The sequence below is a fragment of the Aethalodelphis obliquidens genome, unplaced genomic scaffold, assembly GCF_003676395.1.
Source record: "Aethalodelphis obliquidens isolate GAN/ISIS:26980383/991018 unplaced genomic scaffold, ASM367639v1 scaffold7, whole genome shotgun sequence".
NCBI classification, from domain to species: domain Eukaryota; kingdom Metazoa; phylum Chordata; class Mammalia; order Artiodactyla; family Delphinidae; genus Aethalodelphis; species Aethalodelphis obliquidens.
The window spans coordinates 50,613,397-50,635,253 of NW_020837951.1; the positions used below are offsets into that span (position 1 = coordinate 50,613,397).

At 39.5% G+C, this 21,857-nt stretch overlaps 1 protein-coding gene across 1 annotated transcript in view; it reads right to left on the bottom strand.

Moving 5' to 3' along the window:
- PGM5 (phosphoglucomutase 5) overlaps window positions 1-21,857 on the bottom strand; it is a 201,867-nt gene that overhangs the window by 148,828 nt on the left and 31,182 nt on the right. The window contains exons 3-6 of the mRNA XM_027105739.1: window positions 21,626-21,772; window positions 18,103-18,228; window positions 13,679-13,869; window positions 12,923-13,077 (exon numbers count right to left, since the gene is read on the bottom strand). Of these exons, the coding sequence (XP_026961540.1) occupies window positions 12,923-13,077; window positions 13,679-13,869; window positions 18,103-18,228; window positions 21,626-21,772 (619 nt within the window). The remainder of the gene's footprint in view (window positions 1-12,922; window positions 13,078-13,678; window positions 13,870-18,102; window positions 18,229-21,625; window positions 21,773-21,857) is intronic.

Below are 21,857 nucleotides of genomic sequence, written 5' to 3' on the forward strand. Positions count from 1 at the left end.
GATTCATTTTGTTGTGAAGCTGAAACTAACATACCATTGTAAAGCAATTATACTCCAATAAAGATGTTAAAAAAAAATTAAAAATTAAAAATATTTTAAAAACTCCTCCTAGACAAGGTAGTGTAAGAGCGTGAGGCCTAGAAATCATGCAGACATTTGCTCCACCAAAGGGAGAGCCTGGAGAGCCAAAGGCAGGGAACACCTGAGGATGAAAGTAATACCTCCTAAGGCAAAGCAGAGAGGAGGGAATATTCAGGTATCACTAACCTGCTGGATCAAGGTTCACCTGAGGCCAAATCTACTTCAGTTAATGTGGACCAACACATTCCCTTTATTATTTAGGTCCCATTTCAGCTAGTTTTCTCTCATTTGCAGCACAAAGATCCTGACTGATACAATCTCTTTGTAAGTCCTGGATAGAGAACTTGCATTCTTAAATACAGGCAACAACTTACCAAACAATTTTCCTCCATGCTAGGATATAAACCACTGATGCAATCAGGGACTGTAAAAGAACTTGGAATTCCAAATGACAAACTTAAACCTCAGGCAGAAACCTGATCAGAGATGAGATGAGTGGACTCCCAGGTCTGAATTCTATCCTCACCTGTTTGGGGCACACAGACAGGAGCTGACACCATTTCTTTTTCTTTTTCTTTTCCTTTTCTAAGCATCGATATCTTATATACAACTGGCAGCACATTATTTACTAAAAGACCCCATTGTACTTAATTGGTATCTTTTATGTTTCTGCTCATCAGTGTTGTTTGCCCAAGATTAAAAACTCTTAGAAGGAATCCTATCAGCTTCACCCACTTTACACAGAATGTTATGGAGAAAGGCTGCCGAAACCTGATAAAGGTTTTTTCGTAGAGCCACTGCTGATCTTACTACTGCAAGCAAATCCTGAGGTAAGGGTATAAAATTCAAATGCTGCCTTGAACTCCGGTCAACAGTTTCCTGGAAGTCTTAAATTAAAGCCAAGAACTGCTTCTTCCAGAGCTTTACTAAACAGCAGTGATGTTCAAGGTCAAATTACAAGACATCTTGGGGTTGAATCTAATTCTGCTTGTCTGATGTCATCCACCACACACATAGGTCCCCCAACACAGACACACACACACCAATAGACACAAATGACATTCTGATATAATCAGAATGTTCTCCTGCTCGCAACAATAAGGAACAGCAAAGAAATTAGGAGACTTGGAATTAGACAATCTGGCACCAGTCTTGACTGCTTCCTTCTTGATGGGCAACTGTAGGCAAGTTACTTAATCTCCAAATATTATATTTTTTCTATAAATAAAATGTTGATAATAGCACTTGATACAAATACTTCTGAGGGTTTGTGTGAATATCAAACAAGATACTGTAACAGAATCCACTGTAAATAAAAATGCATTTCCTCTTACTCTGTGCTGAGCAGGCAAAACTTTGGGGCAGTTTCTCGATTCCCCTGTGCATGTTTTTTCGATACTATTCTTCCCTCAGCCTGATGGGTAAGTGAAATTGATGATATTTAGCAATTTAAGCAGTGTTCCAACAGGTTCAGCTTAACACTACCCTAACAGGTTGAGGTTTAAAATCCATTAGAAAACATTTTTCGGTGAGAGTTACAAAATTCATTTCAAACTATAAAGCGAATACAAAAAGTCCATTTTTTTTTTTGTACAAAAAGCTCTTTCACTCCAGGAGGATCTTCAGGTCTGAGATGATTTATCATAATCTTCCATCATTTAAAAGCACTGTAAAGTGCCAAGCTTCTCTGGCTGCTTGACAAAGCATACAGTTACACTGACCAAGCAAAGAGTTACGCTGGGCTATCCTGTCTTCCTTACATATTTACGTCACTAAGAAATTTGACTAATGACCTTGAAGTCTTAGAACTTTCAGCTCTAAATGGAAGTCTTTTGCAAGACAAGCCTGCAGGTAGTACACTGACGTTCTGGCTCACCACAGAGAAGGAGACAGTGTACAGCGACTCCAAAGACCACTGGACTCACCTGAACCAGCTGGTGTTTACTGACGGTCTGGTAAATGCAAGCCTTGATGCTGAGATCTGGGGTCATTCAAATAGAGTCACGATCCATGACCCCAATCATAAAGGAAGACCCAAGACAAGTTCTTTGTTTTGCTTTCAAATAAATAGGGTTTGATTATTTTTATCACTTTTATCAAGGTATAATTGATATAAAATAAAATTCACCAATGTTAAGAGTATATAGTTCCATGAGTCTTGACAGATAGGTAGATAGATAGAGTTGTATTGCTACCACCATAATTATGATATAGAACATTCTTATCAGCCCAAAAAATTACCTCATGCCCCTCTGCATTAACGAATGGGATTGATTTTTAAAGTGTATAAATATCTTTAAGTCACAAAAAAGAAAGGAGGCTATTAACCAAATGCACCCGCCAAAAACCAAAATTGAGATAATAAATAAAAGCAGGTCGTAAAGTCAACATTCCCACTGGAGACCAACTGCATCCACTTAGCCCTAGACTGAATGGCATCGAAACCCCTGCTTAAAATGCTCTTTAATCCCCAATCGCCCAGAGTGGTGTAAAGGAACTTCTTTCAGTACTGGCAGAACCCACCAATGGTCAGAATTACTTGCCAAGTGCCAACAAGTGCCAAGTCAGTGGAAGGGCTGAGAAAAGGATGCTGGACACCATTAACAATGACTATGCCTTTCTAGAAACAGAACCAAAGAGTGGCAAAGAGTCCTTGCAAATACAGCAGGCCAGAGAAAGCTGATTTCTAAAAATGGTTTGCCTGCGTTCACATGGAAGGGTGATGATGATTATATGTTTTGGAACCCAAGTCACTTAATGCTCATCCAAAATTGTTTTTCTGATCAACACGGAGAGCAAAAACCCAAGACAGCTCTGAACAACTGACAAAAGATGGTTTATCCAACATCTCCAAAGCTCTTGCAGCCTCTAGTCTTAAATGTTACCAATTTATTCCTCTCGCTTTAGCTAATTAATTTTTAAGTGCCCTCTACTGAACGTAGGCATGAAATTGCTTTCTCATCTGACACCAGCTCTCAGAAATACTGACAAGCAGGCCTCAATCATTGCCAGCATCCTCTCCAATAGGTGAACACAAAAAGCATAGAGGAAGGCAATGCTAGGCATGCTCAAACTGTCCTACTTAGCTCCTCACTCCTCACCCTACTTAGCAGGGCAAGAAATAAAGAAACCTTGGGCTTCCCTGGTGGCGCAGTGGTTGAGAGTCCGCCTGCTGATGCAGGGGACAGGGGTTCGTGCCCCGGTCCGGGAATATCCCACATGCCGCGGGGCGGCTGGGCCCGTGAGCCATGGCCGCTGAGCCTGTGCGTCCAGCGCCTGTGCTCCACAACGGGAGAGGCCACAGCAGTGAGGCCCGCGTACCGCAAAAAAAAAAAAAAAAAAGAAATAAAGAAACCTGAGCTTAAGTTCAGGCTGTGGTTTTTAGTTATTGACTAGGAAATAACTGCTGTGTCGTTGCTTCCTTTTATCTCATCCTTTATTGTTATAATCAATACCCACATATCATTACTAAAATCCAACTCGCTACAAACTTACCTAAATGTAAATTAAAACCATAAGTCAGGCACAGTTTTATTAGACCCAAAAAAAGACTGTGCAATTATACATCATTCATTTTCTTCTTGTCATTCAGTATACTTACTTTCCTGTGCAACCAGGTGATAGCATCGACAAATTTAATTTGTAAAAATGTCCAAAGAAGCATGTTTGTTCGTAGAGCTGTGGCATTCTAGTTACTTTTTCTCCCAAATAAGAAGTATGCAAAACGCGAAAAAATCTCATTCATTCATTCAATAAGTGCATACTGAGAACCTATTCTATGCCAAGCTACTGGCTAAAACCTTCACCTTTGGGGGGTTTACAGGACATTAGGAGACAGACAAGTATATGTTTTCAATGTCTGTGACAATTGTGATAAAAGGATCTCTAAAGAGCAAGTTCTGTATATTGCTTTGGGGTAGAGAAACATGACATCAAAGGAATACTTACTAAGAAGGTGATGCTGATTCAAAGTCTTGAAAGATCAGGAAGAACAAAGTGGGGTGGGATGGGGCAAAGGGAACACATTTCAAGGAAAGAGAGCAGGATATGCAAAGGCACATCAGTGTGAGAGGCCATCAAATTTGGAAAACTGTAAGCAGCATAACACGTCTAGAGGGCAGGATAAAAATGGTAGGCAAGAGTGAGATGTAAGTAATCCAGAGATTATGCATGTTTTAGAATCAGGAGATAGGATCTCATTCTGCAGGCTTCTGAAGCCACCAAGACTTTTTTTTTTTTTTTTTTTGCGGTACGCGGGCCTCTCACTGTTGTGGCCTCTGCCATTGCAGAGCACAGGCTCCGGACGCACAGGCTCAGCGGCCATGGCTCACGGGCCCAGCTGCTCCATGGCATGTGGGATCTTCCTGGACCGGGGCACAAACCCATGTCCCTTGCATTGGCAGGCGGACTCTCACCACTGCGCCACCAGGGAAGCCCTCCACCAAGTCATTTTAAGCAAGGGAGGGAGGTGCATGGCTCTCTGCCTTAGAACAATCGCTCTTGAGGTGTTCTAGAATATGGAATAAAGAAGAGGAGGTCTGGGGCCAAGGAGACCAGTTCCCTGACTATTGCGATAGTGTAAGCAAAAGATTATGAGAACCTGAAGTAGGAAAGTAAAAAATAGGGACGGAGAGGAAAGAATGATTCAGGAACTATTTCAGGGATTTTTCTAACAGAACCCAGTGACTAATGGTGTGTTGGGAATGAGGAAGAAGTAGAAATCTAGGATTATGATAGGTAATTCACTCAGATAATAAACATAAAAAAGAACAGTTTTAGGGAAACATTTTTAAAAATTGCTATTTACACATAATAAATTTGAGTTGTATATAGCAGAGCTGTCTACTGACAGCAATTTGGATATAGAACACAGGTTCATTTCTGTCTGAAGAAAAAGGATGAAAATTAGAAGTGCCTAAAATTAACAAGGGCCTAATATCCACAATATGCAATGAACTCATGCAAATCCATCAAAAAGGGGAGAAAACCCTAAATAGAAAAACGGGCAAAGGACAAGAAGAGACAATTGATAGAAAGGAAATCCCCAAGTATCTCAAGCATCTGAACAGATGCTCATTAGTAACATGAGAAATGAAAATTTAATACAGCAACGGTATACTACTCTCTATCTATTCTACTGGGGGAAAACTAGAAAGCTAGACAATAAAAGTATTGGCCTGGTCTTGAAGATGCAGGAACTGGTGGGCAAAGCAGGCTAGTGAAGCCATTCTAGAGTACAATCTAACACAGGATTTGGTCAAATTAAGTATACACACTGCCTCTGACCCCAAAACTCTGCTCTTGGATACACATGTGAAAGAAATTCTCACATAAATCCCAAGGGGCTATTCATTGTAATGGGAGGTAAGAGGCATGCTGAGTGTTCACAGCTGAGGGAACAGAGGTGACCTGTGGATACACACGATGGACTACTATGCAGCAGTTAGAAGCAACACACTAGATGCACACAGAGCCACTGAGAGGATCTTAACACAAAGTCTTTAGTGGAAAAAAGAAACCAAATACAATCTATTATACGGTACTAGTCACAATCATTTAAAATACATGCGAATAAAACAACATACACAAAGAAAAGGACACCCAATAAACACACATTTGTGGTTGTCTCTGGGGGGAAAGGTAGTCAAAGAAAAGAGAAATACATTAATTTTTTAATAATAAGAAATGTCTCCCACTGGACAAATTACGAAAGGATTATTCAATGATGAGCATGATTAACTCAACTCACTACACCCGAGTTCCAAAAAACTAGGACAAGGATAAGACTGGGAGACAAGCGGGCAGAGATTACCAGAAAGACTGGCCATTGTACTGGTTACGCTGCTTATTCTTTGTTTGCCCCCTTCCACCTTAAGAGTCCCCATTACGTTCTATGCCCATCTCTGCCCTATTCACTTCCCTAGGAGGCTGAGCTCCACAGGTTACCCTCTGTCTTCCACTTGGGTTTGGTCAAGAGGAGGTATCAGCAGGAAATCAGAGGGTGGGAAAAGAGAGAAGTTGGGGTATTTATACCTCCCTGACAAGCTCAGTCCCTGACAACTCCAAACCTCACCAGGCTATGGTTACCCTGATCCCTCCCTTGACCCTTTAGTCCTGGGAGAATTCATAGCTTTTTGATATTGTGAGTCCTGGGATACCTCTCCATCACTTCTTGATTTTTTTGGTTTCCTTCATTATCTTCACCCATACCTCTGTGGACCAGGTCATTAAGCTACTATTACAAAATTCTTTTTAGCAAACCCTTTTGAGGGTGCCATCTCTTTTCTCCCTTGACCCTGACCTAAATACCTATGGAGAGTTTTAGGGCAATAAGTACTCCAATAAAGGGTATTTTCTCTCATAATTCCTATCACTCTATAGCACAAGGGATGTATGGGAGACTGAGTAATTACATATTAGCTCACAACACTATCTCTCCCCTTACTGCCGTGCATCCTGACTGACCTTGGAGACAAAATGGCACAGATCTAAAGGATGTAGCAAGGACCAAGGTCAGCGTAGATCAGTAGATACTTGCAGGATTAACACTGTTTGCATTCCAATGACCGCCTGAATATATTTAAGATAAAGCTACAGTACATGTTTCACATTGGGGATTGGCAACAAATAGCTGTAGACTACATTCTGAAAAAATAAGTATTTTCACATGTGTTATGGGCCATTTCTAATCTCAGCATCAAAGCCAGGTCCATCTGCACGTTTCCAATCTTTGATCCTACCCATAACCTCCTCAGCAAGTCCTTCCCTGGCTACCTTATCTTAGTAGGGTGTTCCACACCCGCCCATTATTACCACACCAAGTTCATTTCCCCTGAACATGCATTACAATTTGTGCTTCTATTTTTTTCTTTACTTGTTATTACTCAAATTCTCCATTAGACTGTAAATTCCATCAGGGCAAGGGACAGTTTTCTAGGACCTAGAAGGCCCTTAATAAATATTTCTTCAGTGAATAAATGGTGAAAAACAGGAGTGACACAAAATGCAAAAACCATCATGTTTATGGGTGGTGGACCTTATATGGCGGACTTTGTAGTCAAAACATACTTTTCAGATCTCGCTCCCTTGTAGTGTATACAAGGATGCTCGCTGTGTTTGAGGCTCTAAATATCTCTAACGAGGAGACTTCAAGTCTGAGTGTGTTTGCCTTACTTAAAACAGCATTCAGCACAGCCCCAAACACAGATGGGCGCTTCATAATATTACTGAAGAATGATGACACTGAGGATTATTTAATACCTCCTCATGGGGTGGAGACAGACCTTGGGCCACAAACATAGCGTGAATGTGCTTTACTTCTCAAATAATCTGAAGCAAAATTATTTCATCTGCAACCACAAATCAGACACATTCAGAATGACAAAGCCCCAAAAGAATGCCATTTTCAAGACTGAAACTGTATTATTCTGGGGTAAATGGAATCCTTGTTTCAGTGATACTGTAAGAGCAGAAATTAAAGATACTAAAAGTCTTCCCTCGGGGAACAACTGTTATCTGTGAACAATGAAAGTTTGTCTGAATAATTCATCAGCTTCAACGATGCAGGCCCCCCTTATTGGGGAATTCCAGGAGTTTGGGCAAGTGCATCATTGAATGTGTCTCAGCCACTCCGTTGCCATTCTGCCAGGGACTGGCATTTATGGGTACATTCCTATGATTTTATTAATTAAAAAAAATAACCTATATGGGAAACCACTGTCAAGATAAAATTTTGAGGGTGCACTTATTTTACTAAGAAGAAAGAAGTTTATAAAGCGTCCATCATGAGAATCCACCTGGGACTCCACAAGAGATCACATACCCAAAACAAATCACCACGTCAGAGCCCCACAGAATTCTGAATCCCAACCAGCAAGCATGGATAATCCTTTTAAATGGTCACTTACATATCAGAACAGGTCCTTTGTGAAATTTCTAAGCAAGGCCTCTGGTTTCTGACCGAAACAGAGATTTATTGGGAAGGGGGGATGAAGTGAAATCAAGAACTACTGGGAAATTTCCACGAGAAAAGAGGACAAATGGTTTTTGTTGTCAGAATAAAACCAGCCTCTCCTGGCCAGGGTACGGAAAGCTGCTGACTACCCCACAGGAGAGTTGAGCAATATTTTCAACTGGTTTCTCAGGGACCATCCTGATTAAGTTGTAGTTATGGGGCAGATGCAATAGTTTCAAATCCTGGGTTGCTGTCTTATTAGCTGTGTAACCTTGTACAAGTCACTTAACCTCTCTGATAACTGGTTCAACATCTTTAATATGTTGAGAGTTAATGCCTACCCAATTACCTTACTAAATTATTGCAAAAATCAAGTGAGTTCAAATTTCCGAAAGTTCTTTCTAAATTATAAGATTCTGTACAAGTGGAAGGTGTTATTAAATATGCTCGCACAATATTAAATACCCCACATAGGACTCAGAAGCCTCTATGACTCTGGGTTCTCCATTTCTCGAGATGGTCTGGTTTTTGCTTTGCTCTCTACAGTTTCACTGAATTTTTTTTTTTTTTTTTAAAGAAAGATATAAACAAAGGCAAAGGGGAAAAAATGGAATCATACGTCCTACTTTTTGGTGCTGCTAGGCAAGAATTTTAGGCTGACGCTTGGTTCATCACCATGACTTGATATCAATATCACCTGAGGGATAGAAGTAAAATAGGGAGCATCCCAAAGGCATGTGATTCATCTCCCCACTGATGGAAGAAGAAAACATCAATTTATAGGAACCAGTTATATTTCTAATTACTAGTAGCAAACAACTGGAAAACTAAAGTTATAAAACTATTCCATTTACAATAGCATGAAAAGATATAAAATACTCATGAATCAATTTAACAAAAATTGTGTAAGACTTCCACACTAAACTACAAAACATACGTAAGAGAAATTAACCTACAAAGTATGCAAAAGAAATTAAAGAAAACTAAATAAATTGAGAGATATATCACATTCACGGACTAGAAATCTCAATATTATTAAAATGCAATTCTTCCTAAATTTCTCTATGGATTCAACACAATCTCAATCAAAATCTCAACAGGCTCTGGTAAAAAAATGACAAGTTGATTCTAAAATGTACATAGAAATGCAAAGGACCTAAGATACATAACTTTGTCTATATGGAGAAAAAGAAAATAGAGTTGGAGGAGTCACCTGATTTAAATATCTACTTTAAAACTCCAATAATCAAGACAATGTAATATTGGCATAGGGATAGACAACAGATTAATGGGACAGAAGGGAGAATCTTGAAATAGATCCACATATATATGGTCAACTGATTTTTAACAAACGCATCAAGGGAAAAGTAAATTGTTTTCAATAACAACTGGATATGGGGAAAAAGTGAACCTCACACAAAAATTAATTCAAAATCGGGACTTCCCTGGTGGCACAGTGGTTAAGAATCTGCCTGCCAATGCAGGGGACACGGGTTCAAGCCCTGGTCCAGGAATATCCCACATGCTGCGGAGCAGCTAAGCCTGTGTGCCACAACTACTGAGCCCGCGCTCTAGAGCCCGCTGGCCACAACTACTGAGCCCGCGTGCCACAACTACTGAAGCCCGTGCACCTAGAGCCCATGCTCCACAGCAAATGGAAGCCACCACAATGAGAAGCCCACACACCACAACAAAGAGTAGCCCCCACTCACCACAACTAGAGAGAAAGCCTGCACGCAGCAACGAAGACCCAATGCAGCCAAAAATTAATTAATTAATTTTCAAAAATTAATTCAAAATCATCATAGACTTAAATGTAAAAATTAAAACTACAATGATTCTAGAAGAAAACATAGGAAAAACATCTTTTTGACCTTTGGGTAAGCAAAGATCTCCTATAGAGGATAAAAAAAAGTATATACCAACTATATAAGAAAAAAAAATTAGCCATCATCAAAATTGAAAACTTATGCTCATCAAAAGACACCATTAAGAAAAAAAAATGGTTCTGAAGAACCTAGGGGCAGGACAGGAATAAAGACACAGACATAGAGCATGGACTTGAGGACGTGGGGAGGGGGAAGGGTAAGCTGGGGCAAAGTGAGAGAGTGGCATGGACTTATATACACTACCAAATGTAAAATGGATAGCTAGTGGGAAGCAGCCACATAGCACAGGGAGATCAGCTTGGTGCTTTGTGACCACCTAGAGGGGTGGGATAGGGAGGGTAGGAAGGAGACGCAAGAGGAAGGAGATATGGGGATATATGTATATGTATAGCTGATTCACTTGTTATAAAGCAGAAACGAACACACTATTGTAAAGCAATTATACTCCAATAAAGATGTTAAAAAAAATAAAGAATTTGAAAAGGAAAGTGAAAGACAGGGGGAAAATGTTTGTAATACATATATCTGACAAAAGACTTATTATCCAGGGAAATCCCTGGTGGTCCAGTGGTTAGGACTCTGTACTCTCACTGCCAAGGGCCTGCTTTCAGTCTCTGGTCAGGGAACTAAGAAAGATCCCACAAGCCGGCGGCGTGGCCAAAAGAAAAAAAAAGATGTATTATCCAGAATATATAAAGAACTTGTATAAATCAATAACAAAAAGACAAACAGTGCATTTTTAATTGAGCAAATACATTTTGAACCCGTACGTAACAGAAGAGCTCACAAGTGGACAATAAGCATATGAAAATGAGCTCAACATCACTAGAACGATGTAAATCTAAACCAAAATAAGATAATACTTTGCATTCACTAGAATGGTTAAAATAAAAAAGACTGACGACACCAAATGTTGTTGAGGATATGAAGCAACTAGAACTCTCACACATTGCAAATAGGAGTACACGATGGAAAATAGCTTGGCAGTTTCTTGTAAAATTAAACATACATCTACCCTACAATCAGGATTCTACTCCTAGATATTAACTAAAGAAATGTAGATGTGTCCACAAAAAGACATGTAAGAATGCTTATAATGGCATGATTCATAGTAGCTAATAAGTGGAAACAACCCAAATGTTCATCAAGAGGAGACTGGAAAAGTAAACTGTGATATATTCATACATTGGCATACTACACTGCAACAGAGGAGGATGAACTAGTGACAGACGCAATGGATGTGGATGAATCAAAAAATATATATTAAATGAAAAAAACAGTAACAAACGAGTACATGGTATATGACTCTATTTATGTGAAGTTCAAGAACCGGCAAAACCTAAATACAGCAGCAGAAATTATGACAATGGTTGCCTAAGGGGTATTGCAAGGAGGATGGGGGAACTATAGGGGGTGATGGGAATGTTCTATATCTTATTCTGGATGGTTGTTACCCAGATGTATACATTTTTCAAAACTCATTGAATTGTAGCCTTAAGATTATTCATTTCACTGCATATAAAATTTACTTAATGAATGATTCAATGAATGGTAACACCATGCAGAGATAACCACACAAATCCAGAAGGTGGGATTCTGCAGGACAACTGGTCAGGTCTCTTCAAAAATTACTGTCATTAAGTAAAAGATAAAGGGATTGTGGTAGATTATAAAAGACTTAAGAGATGTAACAACCAGATGCAATGTATGGTGTTAGACAGGATGCTGCTTCGGGCAAACCCTCTATTAAAGACATTCTGGGGACACTCGGAGGAAATTTTAATATGATCTTGGTTTTAGATGACATAAAAATGTATTAAGGGCTTCCCTGGTGGCGCAGTGGTTGAGAGTCCACCTGCCGATGCAGGGGACACGGGTTCGTGCCCTGGTCCAGGAAGATCCCACATGCCGCAGAGCGGCTAGGCCCATAAGCCATGGCCGCTGAGCCAGCATGTCCGGAGCCTGTGCTCCGCAACGAGAGAGGCCACGACAGTGAGAGGCCCACATAACGCAAAAAAAAAAAAAAAATGTATTAATACAAAGTGGGAGATTGTTGATAGAAAAAAAACAAGTTACAAGGCAGTCTGTACTTTCAGATCTCCTTTTGGTTTTTACAAAAAGGCAAATATATATTATATATTGTGTATATTATATATGATTTAGAACTATGTATGTATATTATATATGTATATAAAGAGATCCAATAAGGAATATACATTTATCAATTAACATAAGTAAGTCAGGCAGAGAGATATGATGTTTACATTTTCTTATTTTTCTGTGTTTTCTAACTTTCCACTATAAACAAATACTGCTTCCACAATAATATATGTTGCTTGAAAATATTAGTCTCTGAAATTCACTGTTTTATAAGACAAGGTAAAAGATGGATGGATCGGGCCAGGAGAAAGAAACCTCAGACTGTTCTATCTACTAAGTGAGTCTCCTATTGGGCATTTTCCATGAGTATCTTATTTCATTCTCACAACAAACCTATGATGTATCTTCCCCGTTTTTACATAACTGATGATGATACAAATGAGCATTTTAACATAATATTACCTGACCTCAAGACTCATGTTCTTTCCACCTCACTTACATATTTAGTAAATTTTCTTACTAAACATTTGTGAAATATTTACAATGAACCAGGCATTCTGTTACATGCTTTACAAGAATCACCTCAATCCTACCTCATAACAATCCATGTAAGGATGATACTGTTATAACCCTCGTTTTAAAAATAAGAAAACAGAGGCACAGAAATCAAATAAGTCCCCCAAGTTCCCAACAGCTAAAAAGTAGCAGAGCCAAGAATCAAGTTCAGGCCACCTGATTCTTCACACGCCTACCCAGTATACTACAGCATGTCTCTAAGTTCCCATGCTTTCAACAAGTTCCCAGTGGAGCAGGGGAGTATAAGTGACAGCTACCAGCAAAGGGAACATTGATATCAGAGGCCTGCCATGAAGGCTTTCATGCTGACATCCTTGCTTACCTGTCCAGGGCTGTGCTGGTGGGCATACTCCTCCCAAACCCTCGGACCCCCATCTGACGGAAATACGGAATGCAAGAGAGGTTGGCGGCAATGATGGCCAGGGAGTCGGAAGGGCTCACGAAGAAGCCATTTTGGCCTAGGATCATATAACGGTCCTGTGGGAAAGAATGTGTGAAAATGTTCAGGCAAAGGCATCTGCCGCCAGCAGCCCATTCCCATCATCATTACAAGCCACTTTACTGCCATTCCACATTTAAACAACATAAAACAACTTGAATGAAGCCAAAGAGGGCATGGGAAACCAAGATCTCTGAACATTATAGGGCCCACGATCTTGACACGACTGGGAATATATCCCACCTGTCGAAATGTGGATGACTTCCTCAGGCTTCAGTAGCCTCTATATTCTTAATTCACACTCTCCCCCAAACATAATGGAGAACAGAGATTATTGCTAAAATAGCTCGCTTCTTAACATGGTGATTTCAACAAAATCAGCCATAATAAAGACGTACTGCATGAATTTTTTTAAAAAAGAAATAACCTCTTTGTAACATAAGCTTACTTGAAAAAAGAAAAGTAATGGCTATTTAAGCGCAATACTTGGCCATTAGATGGAAGGGCAGATGCAGAGCCAGTTAGGGCTCATATGCCCCATACATGTCAGCCCCAGAGGTGTCCAATAGCTCTCTGGTTTCCAGTGCTTGGCTCATTATATAGCAAAAGGACCAGCATGCAGAAAACTTTCCTACTTACCCCATCAGCATCAAATGCAGCTCCAAACCCATATTCCCCTCCTTTCATAGCTTCCAGAAGGGTCGTTGCATATGTCAGGTTGGGGTCAGGATGCTGCCCTCCAAAATCTTCCAGGGGAACACAGTTGATTGCAGAATTGGCTGGGGCCCCCAGCTCATCACACAGGACTTTTCTCACATAGGGTCCCATAACTGAAAAAAATACACAGCAATATGAGATCTTTGCAGAACCTCTGCCCCCCCTGCCCCCGCAACCAAGGGTGTTTTGCTCTGCTTAGAACAAGAAGGTGACTTAATAGCACAAGAAAAAAAAAGATAAATTCTACAAGTTTTCTCAAGACACAGCACAGAATAATATTTACTTCAACTACTACTCACTGAGCATCTGCTATGTGCCAGTGACTGTGTCAGGCATATAGAAGTTGTATTCAATAATCCAGTTCCATGAAATTTCTCTCCAAAACTTATCTAAAATATTGCCAGAAATAAATCAACTACCTAACAATGATTTATTGACTGTTACTTTTTATGTACGAAAAGCTTCAGCTGAATATATGCAAAAGCACTAACAGGCCCTAGCAACATTCTTTGTCTCTACAGTCGTTTTAACTCTGCCAAGTGTATAATTAAACACTGTAAAACACTGAAGCATATAAAACTAAGCACGTTTTACAAAATAAATGTTAAGGAGTTGTGTTTTCCAGTTCAACACACAGCCGTGGAGTGCCTAACACGGAACTCCTATGTGAAGAATGGAGGGCATCAAGGGACGCAAAGCACACAATTCTGACATTACTGGGCTCTCAGTCTAGCAGTGGGATGAGTCACATCTACAGGTGAGTGACTGCAATGGTAAGACTAGTTCTATTCAATGTATATTTATGAAATAATATGATCCAATGGCTTGAAAGAAGAAATGACCACAGGCAAGGCTTCAAGAAGAAGGCAGCATTTCTGGGAGGACTTGGAAGAATATAAATTTGACAGGAGTGAGGACGCCATCCAAATGGAAAGAACACTATAAGCAAGGGAACGGAGCCTGGGGTAGAACATACAGCAAGCACACTTGGGGATCAGCACATAATCCTGTTGGCTGAAATATATCAAAGTACTGCTTTCCATTTATTTTCCATTAATACAATTCAAACCTCAAAGAGTGAACATCTTTTGATTTTTCCTGCCCAGCACCCCTTTCCCCTTCCTCCAGTAGCAGCATCTTGGGTTTCCTTTGGAGAACCAATCCTTTTCCCGTCTCAGTTCATGTGATCAGGATGTGGCTAAACCCTACTTACCCTAAGGCTGGGGAGGTGACCTAGGTCTGCCACTCAGTATCCTCCATCCCTCAACCAGAGTGACTGATTCAGAGACGAACGCACAGTACAAGCTAGGCAGTGAGGCTCAAATCCAAAACATTGCTCAAACTGTTTGGAAAGAGAAGCTGTCTTCCCTCTAGGCCAGATAAAGCTAAGGTAAGAAACTGAAAGAGCCTTTTCTGGGGAAAAGAACCAGCCCAATAGGAAAAAGCAAAACAGCCCAGCCAGAAGACCTCAGAGTGAAGCCCTTGGAAGATAAGTTCCACACATGGGCTCAGAGCTCCCAACAAAATTTTTAGTACCTCCCTCTTAAACATGCCAGGCAGCCAACGACCACCAAACTTTTGAGGAATGTATCTAACATGAGACCAAAACAAAGAGAGTAAAGAGCAACCTGGAGAAAGCAGAAACTACACAGAGAGAAAAAATATTTTAAAGTATATTTCAGTCATATCTTAATAGAGATCAGTAAGATGTGACAGAATGGCTAAAACTGAAGAGACTGACAATACCAAGTGTTGGTGAGGACATGGAGAAATTGAAGCCTTCATACTCTGCTGGTATTGCAAACGGTACACTTTGGAAAACAGTTTGGCAGTTTCTTATTAAGTTAAACATATACATCATATGACCCAGCATTTCCACTCCTAGGTATTTATCCATCCAAGACAAAGGAAATCATACATCCCCATAAAGAACTTGTTCATAAATCTTTATAGCAGCTTTGTTTTGTAGTAGCCAAAACGTAAAAATAACCCTAATTGTATCAACTGGTGAATGGATAAACAATATGTAGTACATCCTTACTATGGAATACTACTCAATAGTAACAAGGAATAACTACTGATATATACGACACCATGAAGGCATCTCTAAAACATTATGGTGAGTGAAAGAAGCCTGAAGAAAAAGGCTACATATTGTATGCTTCCATTTATATGGCTTTCTGGAAAAGGCAAAACTGGGGCAGTTGCGGGGGTGTGCTAGACAAAAAGCAGATGAGTGATTGCCAGGGACTAGGGGAAGGAGGAGGGGTAAGACTATAAAGAGCCACAACAGAACCTGTGGAAGTGAGAGAAATATTCCATATCTTGATTGTCAGAGTGGTTACATGACTATATATGTTTGTCAATCCTCATGAAACTGTATACCAACAAGGTATCAATTTTACTACATATAAATTATATACCTCAGTAAACCTGACTTATTAAAAAAAGATATGGCATTCATGAAAGATGAATAGGAAGCTATTTTTAAAAAGAGATTATTTGGAAAACAAAACAAAAGTTTTGGGAAATTAAAAATATGATAGTGGAATGAAAAACTTAATGGAAAGACTTGGAGATAAAGCTGAGGAAATCTCCCAGAAAGTAGGAAAAAACAAAGAGAAAGAAAATGGGTGGTGGGGGAAAGAATAGGATAATTAAAGGATCAGTCAAGTAGGGCCAATATCTAAACAACAGCCATTCTGGAAAGAAAGGAAAGAGAAAATAATGGAGGAAATCATCCAAGAAGTAATGTAAGAAAATTTCCCAGAATTAAAGGACACAAGTTTCTAGATTAAGAGGACCATCCAAGTTCTCAGCACAATAGAGGAAAACAGTCTCACACTAAGACTCATCATTGTGAAAAGAAGGAACACTGAAGATATGTCAAAGGCCCTAAAAGCCTCCAGAAAAGAACAGAGAAAGATTTCACACCATAGATTAAAAATCAGAACAGCATCAGATTTCTCGAGTTCAGTAGTAATAGCTAGAAGACAATGGAGCAATGCCCTCAAACTTCTGAAGAAAAATAATATCCAACCTAGATTTCTATATCCAGATGAATAGCAATTCAGAGTGAGCACAGAAAAAAGGTATTTTCAGATATACAATGACTCAAAACATTTACCTCCCATGAGCTTTCTCTCACAGAGTTCCTGGAGAACTTGTTCCTCCAAAATGTAGGAGTAAATCAAGAAAGTGGAAGACAAAGGATCCAGAAATAGGAGAGTCACCATAAGAAAGGGGTAAAGGGAATTACAGGATGATGCTAAGTGGAGATTCCAGGACAACAGCAGCTCACAGAGCAACCAGTGCAGAGCAGAGGAGATCCCAGGTCTCCAGGAAAATGAAGTGAGAGAAGATTTAGACACTCGGAGAATATGAGGGTTAAGAGTGGTAAATACACTTCACAAAACCTAAACAGTGAGAAAACAGGACAATTACTAATTCCACAGAAGAAGTTGTTCTGTAAGGAAAATATAATTACAGTACTTTTCATGGCTCAGCAGTGTTATGATAATGTAGACAGTAGATACCGATCTTCCCAAAACGATGATATAATTAGTTTAAGGAAGTGTGCTTGGATTTAGTGACCCGAGAGGGTGAAAAAGAGCTACAACCTCATCTTCCATGGTATGAAGTCAGTAATGCCCCAAACTGAAAAATCAACAAGGAGCCTTATAATCATAGTATTTAGTAACAGGAAGATCAATACTTTAAAAAAAAAACACTGAAAGAGTTTAAAAAAAAAAGGTAGCCTCTGAAAAGTAGGAAATTGGGGGAAGGAGTTGGGAATGGATTTTTTCATAATAAACTTTGAACTCTTTGACCTTTTAAACTGTGTACGTATCAAAAACAATTTTGAGGGCTTCCCTGGTGGCGCAGTGGTTGAGAGTCCACCTGCCGAGGCAGGGGACACGGGTTTGTGCCCTGGTCCGGGAAGATCCCACATGCCGCGGAGTGGTTGGGCCCGTGAGCCGTGGCCGCTGAGCCTGCGCGTCCGGAGCCTGTGCTCCGCAACGGGAGAGGCCACAGCATTGAGAGGCCCGCGTACCGCAAAAAAAAAAAACAAAAAACAATTTTAATAACTACAGTTTTGCTATCTCCACTCTAACAGGCATAGCCTCAAAACCTTTTGTTCAAGCTTTGTTTTCATTTGCATCAAAAGAGAGAAATTAGAGCCCTGAAGTTTTCCAGAGCATCCCAAATACCTGAACACACACACACACACACACTGTATGAATATCTATAAATCCAGCCTTCCTCTTAATCCCAGAAACCCAACACACACTGAGGTCTCCTTTACCATTTGTTGCCCACCACTTGGTAGGAGAACACGCATTTACCTCCGTGCATGGCATCAATTCGGATCTTCAGTTGGCTGGGCCCAGTCAGCAAACTCTTGATGGCATTAAAGTCAAAGATGGTCCGAAGGAGGTTGAGATAGATATCCACTGGGTCCACTATCTCCACTAAGGATAGGAAAGCAAAAGGAGACACCAGTGACTACCCATGAAGAATACTTGGAAGCATAAAAGTGCATGAAATTAGGATCACAATCACATCATAACCCCACACATTTACGTGGGAAGCGAAGTAACCATTTGCAGACAAAATCACAAATTAAAGCACAATCAAGATGCTGCAAAGTTTGCAGGTGATCGAAAGGTGTGAAAAATCTCAAGTTATAAATTCTTCTTTGCAAGTGAAAAAAATCAACCACAAGAATAAAGTAGTTAAGATAAAACTATGCCTACTGTCCCTACTCCCACCTTCTTTCCCTCCCCCAAACTGCAACACCTCAATGCTAAGAGGCATCTTGGCACAGCCGGTTGCCTCTCCTGTGGGGAATGGCCAAAGAATGACTCAACTGGCCTGAAACAAGTCAAGAAGTGACCTCCACAATGACCCCTACTTTCCAAATGCCATGGTGCCAACCAGATCCAGGTTCTGAATTGGTGGTGAAGGATATTTTTCTGAGTTTGTGTGAAGTCTCCTGCATGCCCAGTCTAGTACCAGTTTCAGGTTGAGCGCCAGCTATTTAGAAATCCTCATTAAACACAAATGTTCTCCAGTGTCCTGCACCACCCAATGACCAGGCATGCAAAACAAGTCTTTTCCACTTATTTCACAGATTCATAAAACCCAGAATACATCACATTTTTCAACCTTGGCAATCAGTACATAATTAATACTCAGAAAGTACTTTTCCTAGAAGTAATAAATATTTTATTTTAGGCACTAAAATTTGTCCACGAGCCCTGCTTTTTAAATTCGTAGTTAAATTTTGAAACTTACGTATGCTGTTTCTCAAATTTTTCAAAAAACATACTACTTTAGAATCCTGAAACACTTAAACCTGCACTAAAGATATTACCAATCCACCTTTAACAATTTTTAGTAAATCCAGGTGCAATATTTGATGGATGAGATTTTATATGTAATATGAAGCTGTCCCTTCGTCTAGTCAAATACATGTCTAAAAATATTTTTTCTTGCACTTAAATCAAGGTAGTATGTGTGTCCATTCAAATATAATGTAATTACCGTTTACAGAACACAGATAGTTTTTAATCATCTTTGGATATTTGGAGGATATTAATCTATAAGATAAATTAAAAGTTAATCTATATGAACTGTACATCTAAAAATGATTAACAAGATATACTTTACGTTACATATATTTTACCACAATAAAAAACTAATCTATAAAATAAAAGGTTATGGCTTGAAGTTTTACTCACTCTACAATTTAGGATATTTTTGGCAATTATTTCATTCTGGTTCTTTTCAGAAATTCCTGAACCACTTGTCTAAATACATTTGGTATTTATAGCAGATAACACATAGTACCAAACAGAAATGTAAAAAACAAGGAAGCAAGTAGAATTCCATGAAAACTGAAAGTTCACATCACATAGTTCATGCTCTTCATCCTTTAAGGTGAAATGTCAAAGACTGGTTTGTTTCCAATTAACTCAAGCCTTGCTCAACATTTAAAACAGCAAGAACACAGTACATAAATTATCCCAAATAATTATCTCCAAATTCTTCTTGGGAGCCAGGGAATGTCTCTATCTACCTCGTGGTATCTGTAGCATTATAGAAAACTCATCAAGCTAGCAATGTGCCTGGAGCAGTGGGCCTGAATCTGAGCTCACCAAACATCTGGGTCTCTTGGACAACAAATACAATTGTGAAGATACCATAAATAAATAAATAAAATTTCTTCCTGATGGTAATACCTGCTTTTTCTTAGTCATCTTATTTGCCAGTCCTTCTAAACATATGTAATCAAATACACTTAAATCATTTGTTTAACATAAAATATCCCTTGCGGACTTCCCTGGTGGTGCAGTAGTTAAGAATCCACCTGCCAATACAGGGGACACTGTTTCGAGTCCTGGTGCGGGAAGATCCCACATGCTGCGGAGCAACTAAGCCCGTGCGCCACAACTACTGAGCCTGCACTCTAGAACCCGCGAGCCACAACTAATGAGCCCGTGTGCCACAACTACTGAAGCCCGTGCACCTAGAGCCCGTGCTCTGCAACAAGAGAAGCCACCGCAATGAGAAGCCTGCGCACCGCAAGGAAGAGTAGCCCCCGCTCGCCACAACTAGAGAAAGCTTGCGTGCAACAACAAAGACTCAACACGGACATATACATACATACATACATACATACATACATATATACATAAATAAAATTTGAAAATAAATAAATAAATAATATATCCCTTGCTTTTAGTTGTCAAGCGATTGTGCAAGCATGTGTGTGTGTGTGTGTGTGTGCAAACTCTCAACTAGATTAGTAAAATCAGGAACTGTTGCTTCCAATAAATATCACATGGTTTTCAATTAATTTCTGCTCACTAGCTAAGCAAGCAATTGACTCAAAATCTTCCAAGACAAATGTGGTAGAGTTGGCCCAACACTGTGACTCCAAACAGTCCATTTCAAGCTCTTTTCTGTCCCTAAAATACCATGTGGCCATGAGCCAGGTATTTCACCTTTTTAACTAAATTAAATTACTTGTAAAATAAGGATACCATCTTAACACAAACTGGATTTAAGCTTATAGGGGCATTGAAGGAGTAAAAAATTGTTAGTTTTATTGCTACTTATATGCCGTCTAGGAAAAAAACAATAGGATAATATAAAGGGTGAAAAAATGATATGCATATACATGGCATTACTGTTGTTATATGGTTCAATATTAATCTACAAATTGAAAGGTTATAATGGAGGACTTAGAGGCTTTATTCATTCTATAGTACAGGATAATATTTTTTGACAACTTCATCCCAGTTTTTCAATTCTTGAACCATTTTCCTAAATCCACTTGGTACTTTGTAAATTCCTTTGTAAAATCTCCTAACACGGAGTGTAATATAGAGCAGGTGATCATCAATTGTGCATTGAATCAACATGAACTGCGTGGTTCTGGCTTGGAAAAGAAATGCCTACCTTCCATGGGAAATTTTAATAACTCCACTACCTTTTAAGGTCTCTTCTTAATTATCTAAAGTATTTCGGTATGTTCACCTTAATTGCTTAGAAAAGCAAAGACACGTTTTGGCTCCACAGCCTATTCCTGGAACACTGTAAAAGAGTCAGCCATGAAATGTTCCCTATGTCAAAAATGATAGAGAGTTTGGAAAGTCGTTTTTGAAAGTTTGCCAGTTCTAAATATCTTGGCTGCCTTTATTTCTCTCTGCACCACACTCAGATTACATCTACTTATCAAGTGCCACTCCTGAGATTGATAATTCCATCACTTTCGTGTGTGCTTTTCCCTGAAGAAAAAACCAGAGTCACCCCCATCCACGGAGTTATTCTGATTTCTTCAAAATACTGTTTCTCTGTTACCTCTAAACGGTTTGAATTTGTTCTCCAGGTCAAACTCTTGTCTTCCTAGTCGAGACAGGTCGATTCGTAAATCAGGGCATATGGCGTATTCCTCGATTGTTTTGCTGATCTGATAGATTTTGTCTGAGACGACATCTGGCGCAGGACCTAAAATTTGAAAATAATGCACCACTGAAAATAAATCTGCTTAAAAGTTAAATCAGAGAAATGTTAGTTCCTCCTCCACCAAGCA